General features: G+C 40.2%; 2 protein-coding genes across 6 annotated transcripts in view; one reads left to right on the top strand and one right to left on the bottom strand.

The window, feature by feature from the left end:
• Nucleotides 1-19940, bottom strand: part of LOC139949976 (solute carrier family 22 member 18-like) — a 57338-nt gene that overhangs the window by 11279 nt on the left and 26119 nt on the right. Inside the window, exons 1-4 of one of the 4 annotated variants that reach the window (XM_071948583.1) lie at nucleotides 8492-8514; nucleotides 6133-6244; nucleotides 4955-5233; nucleotides 2043-2196 (exon numbers count right to left, since the gene is read on the bottom strand). The gene's annotated coding sequence lies outside the window, so the exon portion shown is untranslated. Of the gene's footprint in view, nucleotides 1-2042; nucleotides 4321-4954; nucleotides 5234-6132; nucleotides 6246-8491; nucleotides 8515-19940 lie in introns of those variants that run through there. The other 3 variants (XM_071948587.1, XM_071948585.1, XM_071948586.1) reach the window with 3 other exon arrangements.
• LOC139949971 (uncharacterized) lies at nucleotides 11-18413 on the top strand. 2 transcript variants are annotated; one of them, XM_071948574.1, is made up of 12 exons: nucleotides 11-406; nucleotides 5318-5609; nucleotides 6091-6255; nucleotides 6954-7061; nucleotides 7668-7877; nucleotides 8456-8660; nucleotides 8940-9126; nucleotides 9828-9994; nucleotides 13197-13283; nucleotides 13833-16096; nucleotides 16742-16839; nucleotides 17387-18413. In XM_071948574.1, exons 1-12 carry the CDS (start codon nucleotides 387-389, stop codon nucleotides 17916-17918), a joined length of 4335 nt encoding a protein of 1444 aa, XP_071804675.1. In that variant the 5' UTR covers nucleotides 11-386; the 3' UTR covers nucleotides 17919-18413. The 2 variants fall into 2 exon arrangements, with proteins under 2 accessions (XP_071804675.1, XP_071804676.1); XM_071948575.1 differs by lacking the exon at nucleotides 11-406 and adding an exon at nucleotides 813-941.

Genomic DNA, 19940 nt, shown 5'->3' with positions numbered 1-19940 from the left:
TAATTGGTCATTTCTTTCCTTTGTGGTTAAATTTACTCTAATTTTCACGAACACGGTTCCTTTTCAACAAGCATACAGTCTGATATTTGAGTCTAATTGTAATAATTGTCTTTTTAAATGCGAAAAACGACAGAAAACCCAATGCTAAATTCGTGATGTTTATATGTCTGGTCACGTGACCGCCTTGACGACGGCATAATCAAACACCTGTTTTTGTATGCACCGCATACCGAAAAGGCGAACTGCAGTAAACACGATCGACCAAAGAACAGATTATGTGATACTGAAAAGAATGGAATTAAAGCATCTTATTATATTGTAGTTGTACTGAATTGTTAGAGTTTGGATCCTCTAAAAGACGAGGTTTCTGGGAAAACAGCTGAAAGATGTCACACGTTGAATCTGGGTAAGTTTTATCTGGATTTATCTGAACTGATTGAAACTGAGGAGCAAAACTGTACATAATTTGCAGTACACTGTACATAGATACAGTACGTTTACGTGGTGATCCATTTGATAATTAACAGTACAACATGGTGGAGGTATAAACCATGATATGACTAGTACACAATCCATTTAAATAATGGAGCCTCCATTGGAGGAATGAATTATAATTGGAAAAGTTTCCGTATGGCGCCACCACTTTTTCATTTGATATGAAATAATATAGTATCTAATTTACCTCATTGAGATATCCTTTTTTGTAAAAATGAGTGAAAAAGTGGTGGCGCCATACGGAAAGTTATCCTTATAATTCAAGACCGACCATAAAACTAAGGCCATATGCTGACAGGGCGAGTTATTAGTCCAGTTGGTTGGTAGTTTGTCTAAATTTCCTTCCTCTCTTTAGCTAGTTGTAGACAACACTTCACTGGGGCACCATGGACACAGTACTCTAGACATGCTAGACGACTTGTGATATTCAAGTAAACTAGTAATGGGTAGGCTTCTTGTAAGGCTGTCAAAGATCGGACCGTGGTCTGAAAGTTGTGACGTTGATCAAGTTTTAACAGTTGTATACACCCCACCCCCCCCCCCACAAGTAACAATGTAAAATCTTGAGAAAGGCTTTGTCATTTAAGTATTGATCAATCTTAGTAAGAAACCACAACATTGCGTTACATTTAACCTTTTCTCTCTGCCCCCTTCCAAACTTATTTCAAATTAATCAAGTAATTCAAAGAAATAGTTGTTTGTCTGGTAGCTTAAAAAAAGAATTAAAATCACCCCAACACAGAACCACACAACAAGGTAGCAAAGCTGTTAAGTACATAAATTAAATGAACATTCATAAATACCTATAAAGACAGTTTCGCTATTACAGTTTCTCTACATCACGCGATACGCACGACGCACACAGCAATCTCCTATAATTAATATAAGGAGTTGTTTACCCGAGGGCCTAACACCATTTCATAGCTGGAGGGGTGTTGTGTTGAAAGAAATCATTGAACAATTATAATTTTTGCATAAATTACTTTACTTTTTGACCAAAAAGTGTTGATGTTTTTTGACCAAAAAGTGTGTTGAATCGGTTTTCAACTACATGCAGTGGTTTAAACCCGCCAAGGCCTGGTTCTTGATAATTTAACTCGACTTCGTCTCGGTAAAATTATCAAGAACCAGGCCTCGGCGGGTTTAAACCGCTAGCTGAAAACCTCTTCACCACACATTGATTCCCTTATTCAATATGCCTCTAACTACTACTACCCAATTAGACCATGCATCTCTTTATAGGCAAACACTACTAGTGAGTTTCAGGAAAAAAGGCCTGTTTATCTACAAAACGAAAAGCAGATCTTGAATTAAATGCAGGCCACGGAGGCCATTACCTCCGTTGCCCCTGGCCTTGGCCTTAGTGCCCCTCTTAATTGACTTTATAATTTTTCAATTGAAGTAACCCTTTGCAAAATGAAAATAGCCTTGCCCTTTTGAATATGAAATTCCTGGCCTGAAAAGTACTCATAAATACACTAGTTTTGCTAATCTCACAAAAAAACTTGAATGAAAATACACAACACTCCTGACTATGTAATTCTTACCCTGCAATTGTTCCTAGTGTTCCAGACCTCCATGTTGGTAATTGTTGTTTGGCCCAGGCTGTTACATTCATGAGGTACTTCTCAAGGCTATAGTGTAATTGGATGAACTACTACTGGCCAATTTCTCCTGATATCTAACCGAGTGCAAACAGTTCTGGTGATGATTAAATGAGTATGATTTGCAAAGAGAGTAGGCACTGTCTATGAATACAGTCAGCCCTCGTCACAAAGAACTCTTTTAAGAAGAGGTTTTGCTTATAAATGAATTCATTCTGAAGTCCTGAATCTCATTTCTGCTTGGTGTTCTCTGTTTTGCTGTCCTCACAACATTCCTGTTAAAAATTTGGCCAGTCCCAGCGACCTTGTTATATAGTTTGGGACATCAATCAATCTCCAACTACCTGACTACTGAACAGGTGTTATGTACATGTAGGCCTACAAATACACACAACAAAATACAATTGATTTACAGTGTTCGTCAGGTTGAGCTATTGTATGCAATCCTTGTATTTTTTAACAGTATATAAACACAAATCATTTTTAAAGCACACTGCTTATCTTCCCATAGAATTCAAAGCAATCTTCCCATAGAATTCAAAGCAAGCTGCACCTGGTGTATATTTTATAGCACGGAGATGAACAAATATTAACCAATTGTGACATTTTTTAAGTTAAATTCATTGCCTATCATTGTCTGAAAGGTGTTACACCAGTGTGTTTAAAGCAAAATATAACAGAAATATACATTTGTAGTACTGCATCACCCCGCCCCCTAAACAAAAATACTGAGCTCATTATGTAGTATGATGTATTGAATTTGATTCCACTTAAATTATCAGGCACAACAGTTAATCAAACTTTGGCCGTCGGATTTAGGCCTATAATTGTAGAGGCTGTACTCAAGTACAACAGTCCATTATCCAATCATACGTCCATTAGGAACAGGTGTTATGCAGCAGCCAATCGCAATGAAGGCCATGTACATGTACATTAAAACATACTTGATGTAACACAGTGTGTACACAGTGTACATGGTACAAGTTTCAATGAAAAGCCTTCAAATGTTAAAGGTCGGGTCATAGATTGGTAATTATACTCACAATCTGTGACTGATATCCTGCTCATTTCTACTTCGCAGAAAATTGTTAAAGCAATATTCTCTAAATAAGCAGCTCTATGAAATTGGGCCCAGGTTTACAAGTAGGCCTCTGGCTTTATCTACGGCTTGATGGCCTTCATCTGCCTGTTGGATGCCCCTTTAAGCCGAAGCCCTAGCACAAACATGGTTTCTAATAGGGATGCATCATTAACATTTATAACTTCAGGAAACCAACAAGTTTGGTTTGTAAAGCATTTTACACAATGTAACTACATGTAGAGAGACATGTATACAGCATGAAATGATCACAAGAAACAGGGATGTGTTTGCATCAGTTTGTAAGCTTATCTCGAAGGCTGCACATCACTCTGTTGACTCTTCCAATGGTCTGGAAAATAGCTGTCAGTTTGGATTGGATGAAAACGGCACTGGACTTTGCTCATCTTCAATCTGGTGTTTGAGTGGGGATCGTGAAACTCTAGATGTTGGCGTTGGGATGTTTTGCTTGTGTTAATAAGGGTTTGATATGTGATGGAAAGACTGATGTCTATGAAAACAAGTCTTTGGTTTACACTGTGTAATGTAAAACACAATGTAGACACAGCACGCACAGCATCTTCCAAATGTTCTGTTTCAAGATACAGTGTCTCTAGATTTCTCATCATTAGCTGATCGTGCATTGAATCTTGATCATGATGAATGCTTTCTTCACTACAAAATGTATGGTCACCAGACACCATTATTCAAGATACATGATACATGTACATGTAGGCAGGAAATCAGTGATCATCTCAGACTGTTGTCTTTGAAGTATTGATGACTGTTTTCGTCAGCAGGCCTCTGTTATTCAGGTGTAGTGTACATTGTGTACATTTGTGCGATATAGAAAGGTTTGCGGTAACACCATGTAATGACTAACTCTCATGAGTTAGGGTGGTTCTGAAAAGAACCATTGGTTTCAACTTGACGTTTCGATCAGTATGCTCTGATTGTCTTCTGGAGAAAGCCGTTTGTGCAATTATTGTACATTGTTCCACCGTCTGCTCCCTGACTTTTGTTACTGTGTAAATTGATGCTATAGGAGACAATCATTGCAAAAGGACAATCATTTGGTTTAATTGCATCAACTGGACAAAATAGCCAGGTGGAAAATAGATACTGTATGTTGTCCTTCGTCCAAAAATGGCCGTCTACATGTACTCCTCCCTTTTCCCTGAGTTATCGCGCAATCCGTTTGGAATTACTCCACCCACGCCGTGCACCAAGTGTGTCTATCATTACCGAAGGGCTGAGTCCAATCAGAATGGGCGTGTCGATCCAGTGGAACGACAGAGACTGAAAGTGGAGCTTAAGTCATCTACTGAGCTACAATGCAGGAAAAGAGAGAAACGCTGGAATGGCAGGCTCTATGTAACTGATGCTAAGACTAATCCTGGGTACACTTTGGCAGTGGATCACTCTTGTCACACTCAGTTGCAATAGACCGATCCATTAGGCTCCGCCCACGACGCACGTGTGAGCAAGAACATGCAAGCCCCTTCTGCACAACACTGCCGTGCGCGCCAGGCATACGTGCACACATTTAGGACTTTATTTGTCGGACCTTCGTTGCGTTGTGATTGGTCAATACGCAATGGGGCAGAGCTTAATGGATCTGTGTATTAGTTATTTTTTAAAATGCTACCACTATTTCCTTATTATTTGGCCAGTTATTCCACAACCAACAAAACCAAACAAGTCCTGCAGTCATGGCAGTTTACTATGTTTACTAACACAACAGTTTCAAAATTTGCTTATGTGCTTATTTACTAACCTTTTTAGTTCCAATCTGCTTCTAAAAAAATCAGCACTAGGCCTACAAAAGAAGTCACTACTCTTCTGGCCTGGAGTCATATGGGGGCCACGAGGCCATGGCCTCCATTGCCCCTGGCATGCGTGGTCATGGCCCTGGTGCCCCTTCAAAAGTGTCTTATACACTTCCAGAGTCTACCATGGAAGTGCCCTCTGCAAAATGAAAGTGGCCTTGCCCTCTCAAAGATAACATTCCAGGCACTACTCTTGGCTTGAAGATGTTCTGATCAGACTGTGATCACTTCAAACGGAAACGAGACAAGAGAGAATTAAATTATTCATAAACACGTTTTCACTAATTCCTTTTATCTCACTATCTTTCCAGGCCATTGGCCACCTACAGCAGCCTCCAGGATAAACACCTGGTCGGCTACTTCAACAACTCCCGTATGCGCCGTCACCTCCGACGCTCCGGACTCGTCACACGCAATGGCGAGATCATCACAGAGAATTCGTTCCGTCTGAACATGGCGCGCAAGGAGCATCAGAAGCACGTCCGGGACCTGATGGCCCAGGCTATCGTTCACAAAGCCCTAGACATGGAGAGACATCGTCAGTCACAGATTAAGAGGAAACTGGAGGAGATCTCAAAGGTTGAACTGGTTCAGCGAGTCAGGGTTAGTATCATACACATGTATCTTGTGTTTTCAAAATCTCCAGTTTTATTATTAATAAATGTCATTTGTAATGGAACCAAGGTTGCCTCTTTAGTGAACTTAATCACTGTAGCTTGCAAGCTTGTGGAAACCTGTAAAAAAGAGTGCTTGCTAGATGAACATGTCTGTCAACCAGAAACACACGGGTTAACCACTACTCTTCCCTGATAAGTCTGCGATAAGTGTGCCCTGTGCTTTAGCTGCGGTGCCCTTTGCAAAGTTCCAAAACAATTTTCCATTTTCCTAATAGAAGATGCCCCCCCTCTAAGGGGAAAATTGCTGTGTCCCTTCAAGAGCGAAGTTCAAGGCCTGCCAGAAACATGTTTAAGAAAGATTCCCACTTGTTTCTGGCACAAAATAATAAACATGTGTGGACCCTCACTTGCAAAACGGTATCCTACACATTGAAAGGTACAAATAATTTGTGTTTCCCTTCTTGCAGAGCACAAGAGGGCGTAAAGGGGATGAGGATATCACACCATACCTGTCTCCAAGAGCACCTGGGGCAAGACCCAAATCTGCTAAGCAGGAACGTCCACGCTCAGTAGTATCTGGCCATAGACCAGCCACTGCCCCATCAAAACGTGCAGGAGCATCTAAAAAGAAGGTAATAACTTTTCTCTGTTATGTTAAAATTTGCTTATTATATTGTGAACGAAGCGAGTGAACACATGTACAATGCCTTTTGGTAATTGTCAACAGTAATCTCACATAGTGTATCTTAATCCGTGCATGAAATAATAAAACTGTGCAAATTTTGGCTCATCAAAGTTGCAAGAAAATACTGAAAGAAAAAACACCCTTGTAGCACAAATGTGCAACTATGTTACTGCAATGTTTTTTAATATCAACAGCTCTCAAGTGCTCTTTACCAAGTCATTAAATTGCAGAGTTAGAAATTACCAAAAGGACTACCTGTTTTTTAAATGACAGCACTAAACAGGCATGCAACTGCTTGTTGAACAAAAAAGAGGACAATTTTCTAAAGTGCAGAGTGAGGCAGCCGAAACGCCACGGGACATGAGACCCACAATGGTACCATAGAAAATGTTGAGGTTTATTATGCTCTGAGGTGCAGTTAGCATGTACATGTACTACAATGTAGGCTCATTTTAAATTATTGTGGTTGAACATTAACAATAAAAATTCAAAGCCATGTTCTTCAAAGATATTTTCAGATGCTTGCATTAATGACAAAGATATTTTCAGATGCTTGCATTAATGATACTAATGGGTTTTTTTTTTTCTGGAAATAAAGAAAACACCTGCTTATTAATTATCTTTTTTGTCTTCTATTGATTTCAGAGCTCAGTGTACGTCGACCATGAAGGGTTTCCCGTACACAGAGACCAAGCCTGGGCGGAAACAGCCTCAGACTCAGATGAAGAAATCGACTCTCAGAATCTACGGGAGGTAAGAACAAAACAGAAACCCTATATTCTGTACAACCCTGGATCAGATGAGGCCATAGCTCATCATGCTCTGAGAAACGAGGTTTTAATGAGACAAGATGTTTTGGTAATCTATAGACAGCTATAAATAGTAGCTTGGTGAGACATGGTATAACATGTAGCTGGTATAGGTCAAGACAGCTAGTAGGAGATTGAGTTTTGATCGAGGAATACCGGGCTATTCTGATAATTATGTAAAGAAAAATTAGGAGCAATCCGAAGAAAACTTTATTTTCATGCTACTTCGCTGTTCATACAAATGAAAAAAAAGATCACAAACCAAAAGGACCTAATTGTATAATTGCAAACAGTTGTTAATGGCATGACACTTTGACCCTAGCAGAGTCTTTCTCAAAGGCTTAATGACAATACAACAAACATGAACAGGTGTAACTAAGTGTAACATAAACAGTGAAGTGGAAATACATGAATAGAGAGACAGAGAGAGGCAGAAAGCACACAGCAAAAAGCAAGGGGTAAACAACGAATAAGGAGACAAGTGGCTGGTTTGACCACAAATCAAAATGAGACTGTTAAAGGAACCTGGTATTTTCCATTCTGTTTGCAGCTGGACCCCTACATCATGAACAACATCACCCTCAACATGTCGCCCGAGGAAAGACGAAGCAACTCCCCCTACAAAGTGGACCTGACTCTCCCCCCAGAGCCTCGACCTCCTACCCGGGCACCACCGGGGTCCAGGAAGACACCAAGGGTCTCATCATCACGGAGTGTCATAACAAAGGATGGACGCAGAATCAGACCAAAGTCTAACAAGGTGATATATCAGACATGTTGTTGTTGTTTTGTTGTTGTTGTTTTTTTTCATACATGTATCAATTCAACTCAATGAAACATTTTTTCTGTACCCACAACAAGAAAAGATAGAATTATTAGGACAACATTTATAGCAGTACACCACTAGCAAAGAGTAAACATGACCAAAGATAATAATACTGGTAAAATGTAACAATATAAGAAGTGAGTAGGAGGCTGTTCAAATAAGCAGAGGCTTGTGGGGAACGACCCTTGACATAATACAAAAACAATGAGGAAAGACAACAAAACAAAACAAAAAATGGAGCAGAGAGAATGGAAACAGTACTTAGCTTTTTATACAGATAACGCACAAGAAATAGTGACAAAATTAGGACCAGCTAACGGCAACACGAAAAAGGGAACTAAAGACAAGCACTGGAGTCGAGGGAGAAAACTAAGTTTCACCGTGAGCGGGTAGGGCTCTTTTAAATGAGGCTTTACAATTACCCATAGGCTGTCTCTGATTTGTTAAGTACTAGATTCTGAAATGCATTTGGTTTTACTGTGAGTTCCTTCTCTCCCCTCCTACACCCCCAGGGTTCCCTCTCTTTGCATCGTAAGGAACCTGCTTACCCGCACGCCGCCCAGCAACAGACTCTCTGCGACGTCACAATCAAATACCGTGGCAGTAACCTGAAGCTGCAGTATGAGAGACAGGACAAGCGAGATGAGATCGTCATCAATCAACAGCACTGTGGAGGAGGGAACCTTGTAGTGTTCCATGGACTCGTTGAACCTGGAAGTAAGTAGACTCTGGAGATAAGATTAATCAGGGATGGGGAGGAGGGGTCTTGGGAAGAATCTCTAGTCGCAAACGTTTTAAGTAAGGTCTGGTTCATACTTCCTGTGAATGCTAGTGACGCAATAAGCGGTACGCACTCTCTTTTAAACTCAATCTGTTAAACGACAGTCTTTTTAACAATTTTGTCACAGCGCAGCACTTTTGTAAGATCAAAATCAAGAACAGTACTGTAGAATTATTGCCCAAGTGGTCTAAAAATTTGTTGTTTTTTCATCACAGCTGATCTTGTCTTCACATCTCGACGCCACCGTGGCTACCCGTTCAGTCTGACATTCTTCTTGAACCAGATCCAGGTTCTGCGTCTCAGCGCATGCTGCGAGTACAAATATGGCCCTGGGGTACTGCTAGGAGGACGCAAGGGGCACTTCAAATTTGGACGTGTCGACGGAGGTTCCCCATGTTACAGGTACGAGAGTGTGATTTGGTTTCGCTCTAAATGAAAGCACTAGTTTAATTTTATGCTAGCGTCAGTTTCACATCGATACATGGAATTTACTAGAAATTGTAAAAAAAAAGTTGTACAATGAGATCTCTCAATTAACAATAGAAAAATATGTAACAGAATATTGACTGAAAATTGTGTGAAAATAGTAATAATAATAACAATAGTCGATATTTATATAGCATTTTATACACCCGAAGGGCGTCTCAAAGCGCTGAAACATACAGTATTTTAGGCAAGGTATGGGACTAAGTTTGAATTGTGAGATCTACTCCTTTTACATAGCACCATGTAATGGTTTACAAGGTGCTGTGGTGCAATATGCTGCCAATGCAGCCAGGAACACCGGGGCGAACCCCTTCTCTTTTCGATAAGTGCACTGGGTTATTTTACGTGCGTTACACAACACACTGGACCAACGGCTTAACGTCCCATCTGAAGGACAAAGCAATGGTCAAGTGTTTTACTTAAGGACACAAGTGTCACGGCTGGGGATTCAAACCCACACTCTGCTGATCAGAAACACCAGATACATCAATGGGCACGCAATTTACATCTAGAAGTTGTAAAAAAAAGTGGAAATTGTACAAAGAGATCTTTCAATAACGGAGCATAGTTAGTAGTTTTGTTTCGATGTTCTTATGCCATTTTATATGTTGACACAGATGCATGGTTGAAGCAGAGCTGGCACGCAGAGAACGCCAGCGCTACAAGGACACCCAGACTGAAGAGCCCAAACCTGAGCCAGAACCCGAACCAATCCTGGAGAGTCAGGGCACCCAAAGTGACCCCCCGCCCCCAGAGACAAGGGACCAGAACGAACAGGCCGAAGGTGAGAGAAAAGCTGGGAATAAAAGGGATGCAAAAAAGGATTCTAAATGTAGCTCTGATCATTCTAAGAGTCAATCAGATGTACATGTAGCTACATGTACATGTACAAAGAGTACCCACTCTAACCCTGATTTAACTAGGAATTTAAGTGATACACGCTCAGATGTACCCAGAACCTTGAGAAGTAGTATGCGTAACTCTAACAGAGCTAGGGTGTCTAGCGATTCCAGCGAAGGTACTTGTACTTTACAAAGCTCTAGAGGGTCAAGTTGTAGCCCAGATGCACCCAGGGACTCTACGGGTACTTCGGACAGCCCAGATGCACCCAGGGACTCTACGGGTACTTCTGGCAGCCCAGATGCACTCGAGGACTCTATGGGTACAACGGAAATCCAACTGGGTGTTTCTGGCAAAAATGATCTTACACAACATAAAAAACAGAGAAATAAGAAGTTATTGAAAAGCAGTGATAGCTCAAGTGATAGCTCTAGCTCCCATAGCAATGGAATGACAAAAAAGAAAGGTTTTAAAACCAATGTTTCTCAGAGTAGAAAAAGCAAAGGTAGACAAAATAAAATTTCAAAATCAAGTAGTAGCAAAGTTGTGCAACCAGCAAGTGAGACTAACTTTAAGAAAGAAAGTACGGAGAAAGAGAGAAAAAGTGACAGTGTAGATAGTAGTTCTTCTGAAAAACCAAATGAAATTAAGCAGGGAGATGGTGATAGAGTGGAGAGGAAGGCTTCTGTATCTGGAAGTGACACAAGTGTGAGTGAAGACTTGTCATCCAGCTTTCATTATACCTCTTAAAGGGAAGGTACATGTATACATGCATGTACGTTTGGTAAATCACTCTTAAAATTAATGGCAATATAAACTTACACGTATGGGTTAGACAGTTTGATGCCTACACAGCAGCTTTCGAAGTAATGTGTTTATGTAAAAAGATTATAAGTTGTTATGCCCCAAATTTGAATCTGAGAAGCGCTTTAATGCTGTCATTAACGTTTCTCGGATTGTGTATTCATATTCATTTATTAACCTAGTTGCACAGATGTATGCGATGTGGCACACATACATGTAGTTATTAACCAAAATTACATGCTCTAACAATTCTGTCTTACTTCAATACTTACAATGTACTTTCTTTCGTATCTGAAAGCTTTTCTATCCATACTTGTACAAAGATGCTTTGCACCCTGACTCTAATCTAACATTACAGTTTTGCTACACTTAACATATGATGTAAACTTCAATTTCATTCAACTTTCATAGGCCATGCATCATGTATCATTTTCTAGTGAGATTTGCAGTAACGCCATGTTATCTCTATTTGACTTGTGGTTCTTATTGTCTGGAATTGGTGTGTAATGGCCAACGACTTACACTTATGTAGTCTAGGCCCAAGACATCAGTGACTGATAGTGGATTGTGTGTGTACATTTGTAGTAATTCATAACAGCCCTTGTATTAACGCGTGAAAGAAACAAACTTGTGCGCTTACATACATGTAGGTACAACCGTTCAAATCTGTACCAGACTTGCAGTTTATTGTGAGCAAAAGTGACATCATTAGTGCCATTGGTCACTGAAGTCTTTGACCAAGACTAGTACTTATGCTAAACTAGTTGTGCATTCTCTCAGACTCAATAGTATTAGTAACATGTGCAGTGTTCTCTATACACACTCGTTTATTCACCCAGTAATATGGAGAACAATTCTCTTTGTTCTTCCATTGTTTGTACATTAGATTTTCGCAACTCCGCAATAAAGTAATATCACCTTAAAAACGTGTAGAAACATATTTCTGACATTTCTTCTTCTACATTTTCTGTGTCTGTGTCTGGAATCTTCAAGTAACATTAATGTTAGAATTGCATGCAATGTAGGAACCACTTTAGATAGTCTTGTGTCAAACCACAGATACATGTTGTTTTGGTTGACACACTGTTACAAAACACTACAGCACTTTAAGTTTCAGTAGCAGTTTTGCTTTTAATTTTGTTGTCTTTGATAGAACTCATCATTAACAAAATGTACACAAACTTACACAATTCATTTTGTACACTCAATTTGGTAGGTCTAATATCCAGTTTTTTTTAAGTCTGAGTTGTCACCATTGTAAGAGATGTTAAATTTGCATCGGGGATAAAGAATAATTTTTTTTTTTTTTTTTTTTTTACCCATACACCGATGTGTGTTAGCACTGTATACTCAGTACTTTCCCGAGTCCTATTAAGAAAAAAAATAAAATAAAAAAAATATCACAGGCATGTTACATGGGTGGGATTCGAACCCACGACCCTTGCAATTCTGTCACCATTGGTCAAGTTTGCGCAAGGACCAATGTTTAACTAGTGGCATACGATGGGCATGTCATGTCAAAGCAACTGGCAGCTTTACATATTGTTATCATAACTGATATTAACTGGTCCACTCCGCACTGTGCTATCTGTAGATAGCAATGAAACAATGCCCTGTAGGCTGGTTACGATATTCCACTAGCGTAACCAACTATTGTTGACTAGATATAGTTGGGCTATCATACCATGTACATTGTAGTCGAAGTATAGTTTTTGCACGAACTTGGCCATTGCATGCCCCTTGAAGTTTTGTTGTATCCTTGCCCCTTGATCTCAAATCCCAGTAGATGCATGGTGTGTTAAAGTGATGAGAATAGTAGAAACATTAACAGGTGAAATGAGTGAGATAGTTCAGGTGAAATTGGGTCTGGAATTAAACAGAGGCCACAGAGGCACTGGTTTGGTTGCCCTGGTCTTGGCCAACATGCCCCCTAAAAAGTTCCTGTTTACAATGTATGTACTTTAGAATTGTCCGCCCTTTGTGAAATGGAAATAGCCTTGCCCTCCAAAAGTTGAAAAATCTGGCCCCGTCAATGCGTTTTGAATAAAAAATTCTTCAAAAGCACATGTGCATAATAAAGATTTATATTGAAGACTTGTAGACGTTTTACACGTGTACTTAACACACTTATTTTGTGTTAAGAAATCAAGTGTTGGGGAACACTGGAACGCTGCAGTGCTTCACTTTTGGACAGAAGTAATTTTCTAGACATTTGATCAAGCTTTATAAACAGTAAGCTACTAGATTGAAAATAACTCGTACTTGAGTAGAGAGAGAGTTGAATCCCTTTGTAGTTGCATGAATGCATGATAATCCCTTATCCCCCTCTCCCTTAATCCCAGCTGATGAAGAAGCCAAGGATGCAGAGGGTGGCTATGACGATGAAGACTTTGAAGAGGAAGATGGAGCCCAAGCAGACTCTGAGAAAGGTCAGTTGCCGTTAGACAGTACATGTACATGTATGTGGCATGTCATGGCCGAGCAGAAAAGAACACCGAACTTAAGCTCTGGTGTTTCTGATCAGCAGAGTCCAGGTTCAAGTCCCACTTGTCGACCTTGTGTCCTTAAGCGAGACACTTCACCATTATTGCTGCGTTCTTTGGATTGGACGTAAAGCGCTGTGTTGTGTAATGCATAGAAAGAACCCAGTGCACTTATCATAAACATGATAAAGAGAAGGGGTTCACCCCGGTGTTCCTTGGTTGATCGACTGCATACTGTGCCAAAGCACCTGGTAAACCATTACATGGTGCTATAAAGAAATAGGCCACATACCTCAAAACGAAGCTCAACAGTATGATGTAACTTTTATAGCCATAAACTTTGTTAAATTGAAGTATTTCAAGAACCAGATGCTTGCGCACGTGGTCAAAGATGTTCAAACATGCTCCAACCTTGCCAGTCTATTGTCATAGCCATCAAGATTAATGTTCTTCTAGCTTATAACATTTGCAATTTTCTTCTGTGTACTTTTGTAGAAGATGCTTCAAAGGCTAAAGATAAGAACTCAGATCATTTCTTTTCCGGTCCGGAGTCAGATACTGAGCAGAAGCAACCAGATGATGTAGACTACGACGCAGACTCAGACTTTGAGGTGGAGTCAAATCACGGGAAACAGAAAGAGGAAGAGAAAGATGAGGAAATCAAAGAAGAGGAAATCAAAGAAGAGGTCAAGGAAGAAGGAGATGAGGAAGATGCTAAGACGGAGGCTTCTGAAGATGGGACGATTCATTCTGAAGTAGAAGCAGATGAGGACAGTAAAGAAGATGGAGGTGCACCACAAGAGGTACTGAAGGAGGAGGAGGTACCTGAGGAGAAGGAAGAACCCCAAGTGAGGGAGGAAGAACAAGGTACCGAAGCTGGGCGTCAGAGCTCAGCCTTTGACAGTGATTCAGATAGTGATGGAGAAGATCACAACAAAGTGTTGTCGTCGAGCTCTTCTAGTTCCTCGGAGGATGAGGCAGATCAGAAGGCGCCGGCCACCATCGTGACTTCTAGCTCAGATTCTGACTCGGATGATGATGCAGCGAACAGGAAGACGAAGAAGGTTGAGGATGATGTTAAAGAAGAGCAAATACCTTCCAAGGATAAGGAGGAGCACGATTTTGTTAGAGAAGAAGTGGAAGATACTGACAAAGACGACCATGCCTCAGCAGAGGAAGCTATCTCAGAGAAGGATGGTGACGAGGACACGAAGACTAAGAAGGTGGAGCAGGAGGTCGATGAAATTAAAGAGGAGGAAATACCACCTACGGATGGGGAAAAGGATATTGTAAAAGAAGAAGATAATGATACTGACAAAATCCAGTCCGCTGCAGAGGAAACCATCCCAGCTGAGGACAGGGAAGAGGGGGACATTCAGGCAGATGAAAAGAAGGACCAAGAAGTAAAAGAAGAACAGCCATCATCCTTAATAACGGCGAATCCCGAGGACTCTAAGACAGACCAAGAGGCAGATGATGACACCAAAGAGGAATCTGACAAAGAGAAGAAAACTTTTGGTGATAAAATAAAGTCCATGTTCGGTTCTCCGGATTCTGACTCCTCCTCTGACTCTTCTTCTTCTTCATCTTCTGATTCAGACAGTGAAAGAAAAAAGAAGAAAAAACACATAAAGAAAAAGGGAGAAGCAAAGAAAGAAGATACACAAGTCCATGTTGAAACAAAGTCTGGCTCCGATTCGGAGAACGAGAAAAGATCAACGAAAGAGAAATCCGATTCTGAAAAGGAAGATATTAAAGCTGAGAGCAAAGAAGAAGATGATGCAATAACCCGAGATGACTCTAGTAAAGAGGATGGGAGTACGCTCGCAGAAGTTGACCATTCTGAAGATGATAAAGATAAGACAGAGGATGCCATCAGTGCAGACGACCAGCCAGAGACTGGTGCTACGATGCAGGAGGAAGAGAAAGAAGATCGGGATGAGGATTCTCAATCGCGATCTGAGAAATTAGTAACCGATGAAGAAAACGATAACGATAAGGATAAAGGTGATACAGTCTCTCTTGGAAAAGATTCGTTGTCGGAAAACAGGAACGATGGTGATGCTCAGACCAAGGATGACTCGGAAAAGCCAGACAGTGACACTGAGAAAGAAGATCAAAAATCTGAAGAACCTGACCAGGATGAGGCTTCGCAGTCTCAGTCTGAGAGATTGGATAGCGATGAAGAAAAAGATGATACAGCCTCTCTACAGAATGACGCAGCTTCGGAAAACGTAGATGATGGGGATGCTCAGACCAAGGATGATGAGGAAATGGCGGAAAGTGATGTTGGTAGGTTGGCTCCTCCTCATTTTTTGATCGAGGAGGCAACTTCAGATGAGGAGCAGAAAGGGGAAGGTCAGGATGCGGACAAAGTCACTAGTGAAGATGAAGAGAAAGAAGCTGGAGACAGCGATAAGGGAGACGTCGACTCAAACAAGATAGATGAAGATGTGCATAGCGACAAGGAAGAGGAGGACAATGATGCCGACAGTGATGAAAAGGAAGCTGGTGAGGAACAACATACAACGGAAGACGAGGATGCAACGGGGAAGGAAGAGGACTCTAAGGAGGAGGTTCAAGAGAAGGAGGACAGAGAGCAAAATGAGAAGGTTGAAGCCAAACAAGATGAGATCAAGGATGAGGATAAGACTGATGAAGGAACAAAGGAGGAAGTGAACCACGAGGGTAGTCAGAGCTCTCGCTCATCTGCCTCGGAATCTGGATCCATTGCTACTGGTCTTGACAAGAATTACAGGGTAAGTATTTATTGATTTACTGAAACACAATAATGCTATGTACAAATTATCAATGCAAGCCTGAACAAAAATAAGCATTTTGTTGTATCCTTCTATTCATGCATTTTTGGAAGCACACATTGTCTTTTTGAGACATTTCAGGCGTTTCTAATTGTATTTTATATGTAAAACATACATCGTTAGTTATTATACAAGTGCATTGGGGTTTGGGTTTGTCCAACAACTCCATACACTGACAATCCAATCAACCCAATCAAAGTCATTTATTGTTATCAGCAGCATTTGTATACAGTTGCAACAGCACCCTTTCACCATGTACAACAGAAACAAATTAAAAGCACAAAATAAAGGTTTTGGTTATAGACAACAATTCTGTGCATACATATTGCACTTGTACATTTTAATACCAAAAAGTAATATAACAGCAGTGCTCTGGCCATGCAAACTTGCCTGGTACAAAATATATGCAAGTAGGATTGTAAACTTTGTATGGTAAAAGAATAACTAAGAGAGGTTTGCATGTGAACACCTCGTTTTGAGTAGTTAAAACCGGTGGTTTTAACGACTTAAAATATGTATGACTTTATGACAGAATGTGTTCCCTTTTTTGTATTCATTGTTGTGATTCTCTTTATTCCATGACAGATTTTAAATCTCAATGCTAAGAACATGGATGAGAGGAAAGCTGGGAAGCTGGCCAAAGCACTGAAAAAACACAAGTATCGCAACTTGGAATACCTACTGTAAGTATTCTATGTGTTTTTGATCGGTATATATGCCATGATTGCTGTTCAAGCATGGCTCTTTTTCTGTGCGTTTTTTATTGTACATATGAAGTGCAGACCTGAGAACAGCACCTATGCTTTTATGTCCCATCCGAAGTACAATGCAATTATGGTCAAATATCTTGCTCATACAAGAACACTACTGCCACAACTGGGACTCGAACCCTGCTGATCAGAAATATCCAAGCTTGATTTTTTCATACATGTAATCGCTCGACTACGATAAGCCTCAAAAGGACAAAGTAAAGACAAAGTATTTGGTCAGGTGGAAATCAGTGTTGTAGTTGAGACCACCTAATAGTGCAAGACTAAGACTGAGACCTGAACATACAAGAACACAAGTGCCACAACTGGGACTCCGACCTGAAGGTTCGAGGGGGAGACCACAGGAAAGTTCACATGGAAAGTTCACATTTGACTCTGGTTCATAAAGTGCCAGTTGATTTTTCCGACCATAATTGTCCGTCATGTATCATTTCTAAAATCTAATACGTTTACTTTACAGGTTACGCGAAAACTCCCTGACTGATATGGGTTTAGCAACAGTCATCCGATCCCTTATTGAGAGGCACAATGAGTCAACAAGTGCGGACAGCGCCCTCAAGCTGACTCATCTGGACCTCGGCAACAGCGGCATGGGTGAGGAGTCTGCAGCCGAGCTGGCTAGACTCTTGACCCTTGACACCCCATTGCGTAATCTCAACATCAGCGAGAACGAGCTTTCAACGGCCGCGTGGGCGTCCATCATCGACCATATCAGGCGTAACAAATCGCTGGTCACATTCAGCGCGGAGTATGCGCACCTCAGCGACACCAGCTGCGTCATGCTGATGGAGGCGTTGTCCTATCACGAGAAACTAGAGGAGCTGAACATCGAGGGAAATGGGCTTGGGGAGAGAGCCGGGAAGGCTGTGGCGCAGCTCGTTAAGGATAACAGCATCATAATCTCGGTGAACTTTGAACGAGATAACTCTATTTCGCCACAGATCTTGGCTGAGGTAAAAGAGATTTTGGAGACAGGGTCTTATGTGCCTTAGAAAGTGCCTTATTCAATCCCTATGTACCTGAAAATTTCACTTCGTCTCACAGCAAAAAGAAAGAAAAAAACAAGATAAAGATAGCAATAGATATTTAAAAGATTTGAAATCCGCACCATTTTGCCTAGTTACATTACTTGAAATTCAAGCTGTACTGCTAAATTTGACAAGTTTTCTAACCCAAAATCATCAACTTCAGAGAATGTAGGGGCAGGATTGATATTATGTGCAAGAAATTTAAACTGGACCTTAAATTTTAACATGTAGTAATTTTGTGTGTGAACATTTTAAGTGTACTTTTTATTTTTTTAAATAACTTTTATTCAAAATTTTGTTCTGGAAGTGCCTGATTATGCTAGTGGTAATGGATTATAAATGGCAAACATACTAAAGATGTAGAAATCTAAAACAATGTGCCTTGGAATAGTTGTACATTTTCTACCTAAATTTTGATTGGCCGAAAAGCCAGAATTTGTAATGTACGCCATCACCACTTATAGTATAAAATGAACCCATTGTCGTGTGCAGTACTGACCTTAACTTAACTATGTAGGTGGCTAGCTCTACTGTAACTGAACTCACTAATGTTCACTAATTACAGCCAGTTCGACTGTGAGAATACTGCTATCTTACATGTACGTTATGATTTTTAAATAACTGCTATCAAAATGGCTATTGAAACTAATGTAACAGTGAGTTGGGTCCAAGTCACTTAACCTATAGTCAATGGTAGTACATGTACTTTCGTGAACGTCGCGCTGTACTACTACTTGGCCTATCAAAAGTCTTTCCTTGCTGTAAATAGTTCGTCTGAAGACACTTTAAATGGTTTGTCTATAAGCTTTCCCTCAAGAAGAAATTGTTTGTTCTAACCAAGTGTGGAATTAATTGTTGTTGATTAAAAGACAAAACTTATAATTCTGCAAATTCCTTCCAGTCTGGGCCAACATAACACTGTGCCAAATACGTCTCTGTACAAAAAATTATGTCTTGGTTTCAAGATGATGCAAAGTTTGCACTTGAACATTTCATGTATATATGTAAAAGAATACTATCGAACAGTGTGAAAGTTCAACTATATTAATTAATCTGTCTTTCTTCTGTGAAAACTTGTGCCTTGTTCATGTCTATGGTGACAACGAGATGAGGAAATTCCATTCTTCATGCAATTTTTCAAGTGAATGTACATTTTGTTGTTTAATAAGTGCCTGTACTTATCCCACCCAAACGAAATTGCCTTCAAGTGGGGAGATACTATTGCACATGTTACATTGTGTGTTTCCAAATTTGTAGTTCAATTGTTATACCTGTAACTCATTTTATGGCAACGTACATGGACAGTTGGTATAAATATGGTAAAATTATACTCTCAACATGCTGAAAGTTTTAAGGCAGTGGACACCATTGGCAATTACTCAAAATAATTATCAGCATAAAACCTTACTTGGTAACGAGTAATGGGGAGAGGTTTGTAGTAAAAAACATTGTGAGAAACGGCTCCCTCCAAAGTGGAGTAGTTTTCGAGAAAGAAGTAATTTTCTACGAATTTGATTTCGAGACCTCAGATTTAGAATTTGAGGTCTCAAAATCAAGCATCTGAAAGCACACAACTCCCCGTGTGACAAGGGTGTTTTTTCTTTAAATATTATCTCGCAACTTCCATGACCGATTGAACTCAAATTTTCACAGGTTTGTTATTTTATGCATATGTTGAGATACAGCAAGTGAGAAGACTGGTCTTTGACAATAACCAATAGTGTTCAGTGTCTTTAAGATATAGAAGAGATCACTGTACCCATTTTGCAGTTAATTTTTTATTTCTCTGTATTAGACTGTGCAAGTGTTTTGCATATTAACTCTTTCATCCGCTGACCGTGCGCTATTGATTGGTTTAAATGCTTTCAGGAAAACAGTTGTAAAATGTCTAATAAAGATTGCACGGCCACACAGTTTTAAGAATGGGAAACAGGACGCTTGAGGGTGCTATTGTCACCTGTTTCAGGGGTCGCCTTTTGCAAAAGA

The sequence above is a fragment of the Asterias amurensis genome, chromosome 17 (genome assembly GCF_032118995.1).
Source record: "Asterias amurensis chromosome 17, ASM3211899v1".
Classification (NCBI taxonomy): domain Eukaryota; kingdom Metazoa; phylum Echinodermata; class Asteroidea; order Forcipulatida; family Asteriidae; genus Asterias; species Asterias amurensis.
This window is presented reverse-complemented; position numbering and strand designations above follow the sequence as displayed.

What these genes read in the sequence shown, in the direction of transcription:
- LOC139949971 (XM_071948574.1), top strand. Translation starts at nt 387, where the DNA reads ATGTCACACGTTGAATCTGG. An exon ending in CCAAGCAGACTCTGAGAAAG is followed by an intron (nt 13,284 to 13,832) that starts GTCAGTTGCCGT and finishes GTACTTTTGTAG; the next exon opens with AAGATGCTTCAAAGGCTAAA. An exon ending in CGCAACTTGGAATACCTACT is followed by an intron (nt 16,840 to 17,386) that starts GTAAGTATTCTA and finishes TTTACTTTACAG; the next exon opens with GTTACGCGAAAACTCCCTGA.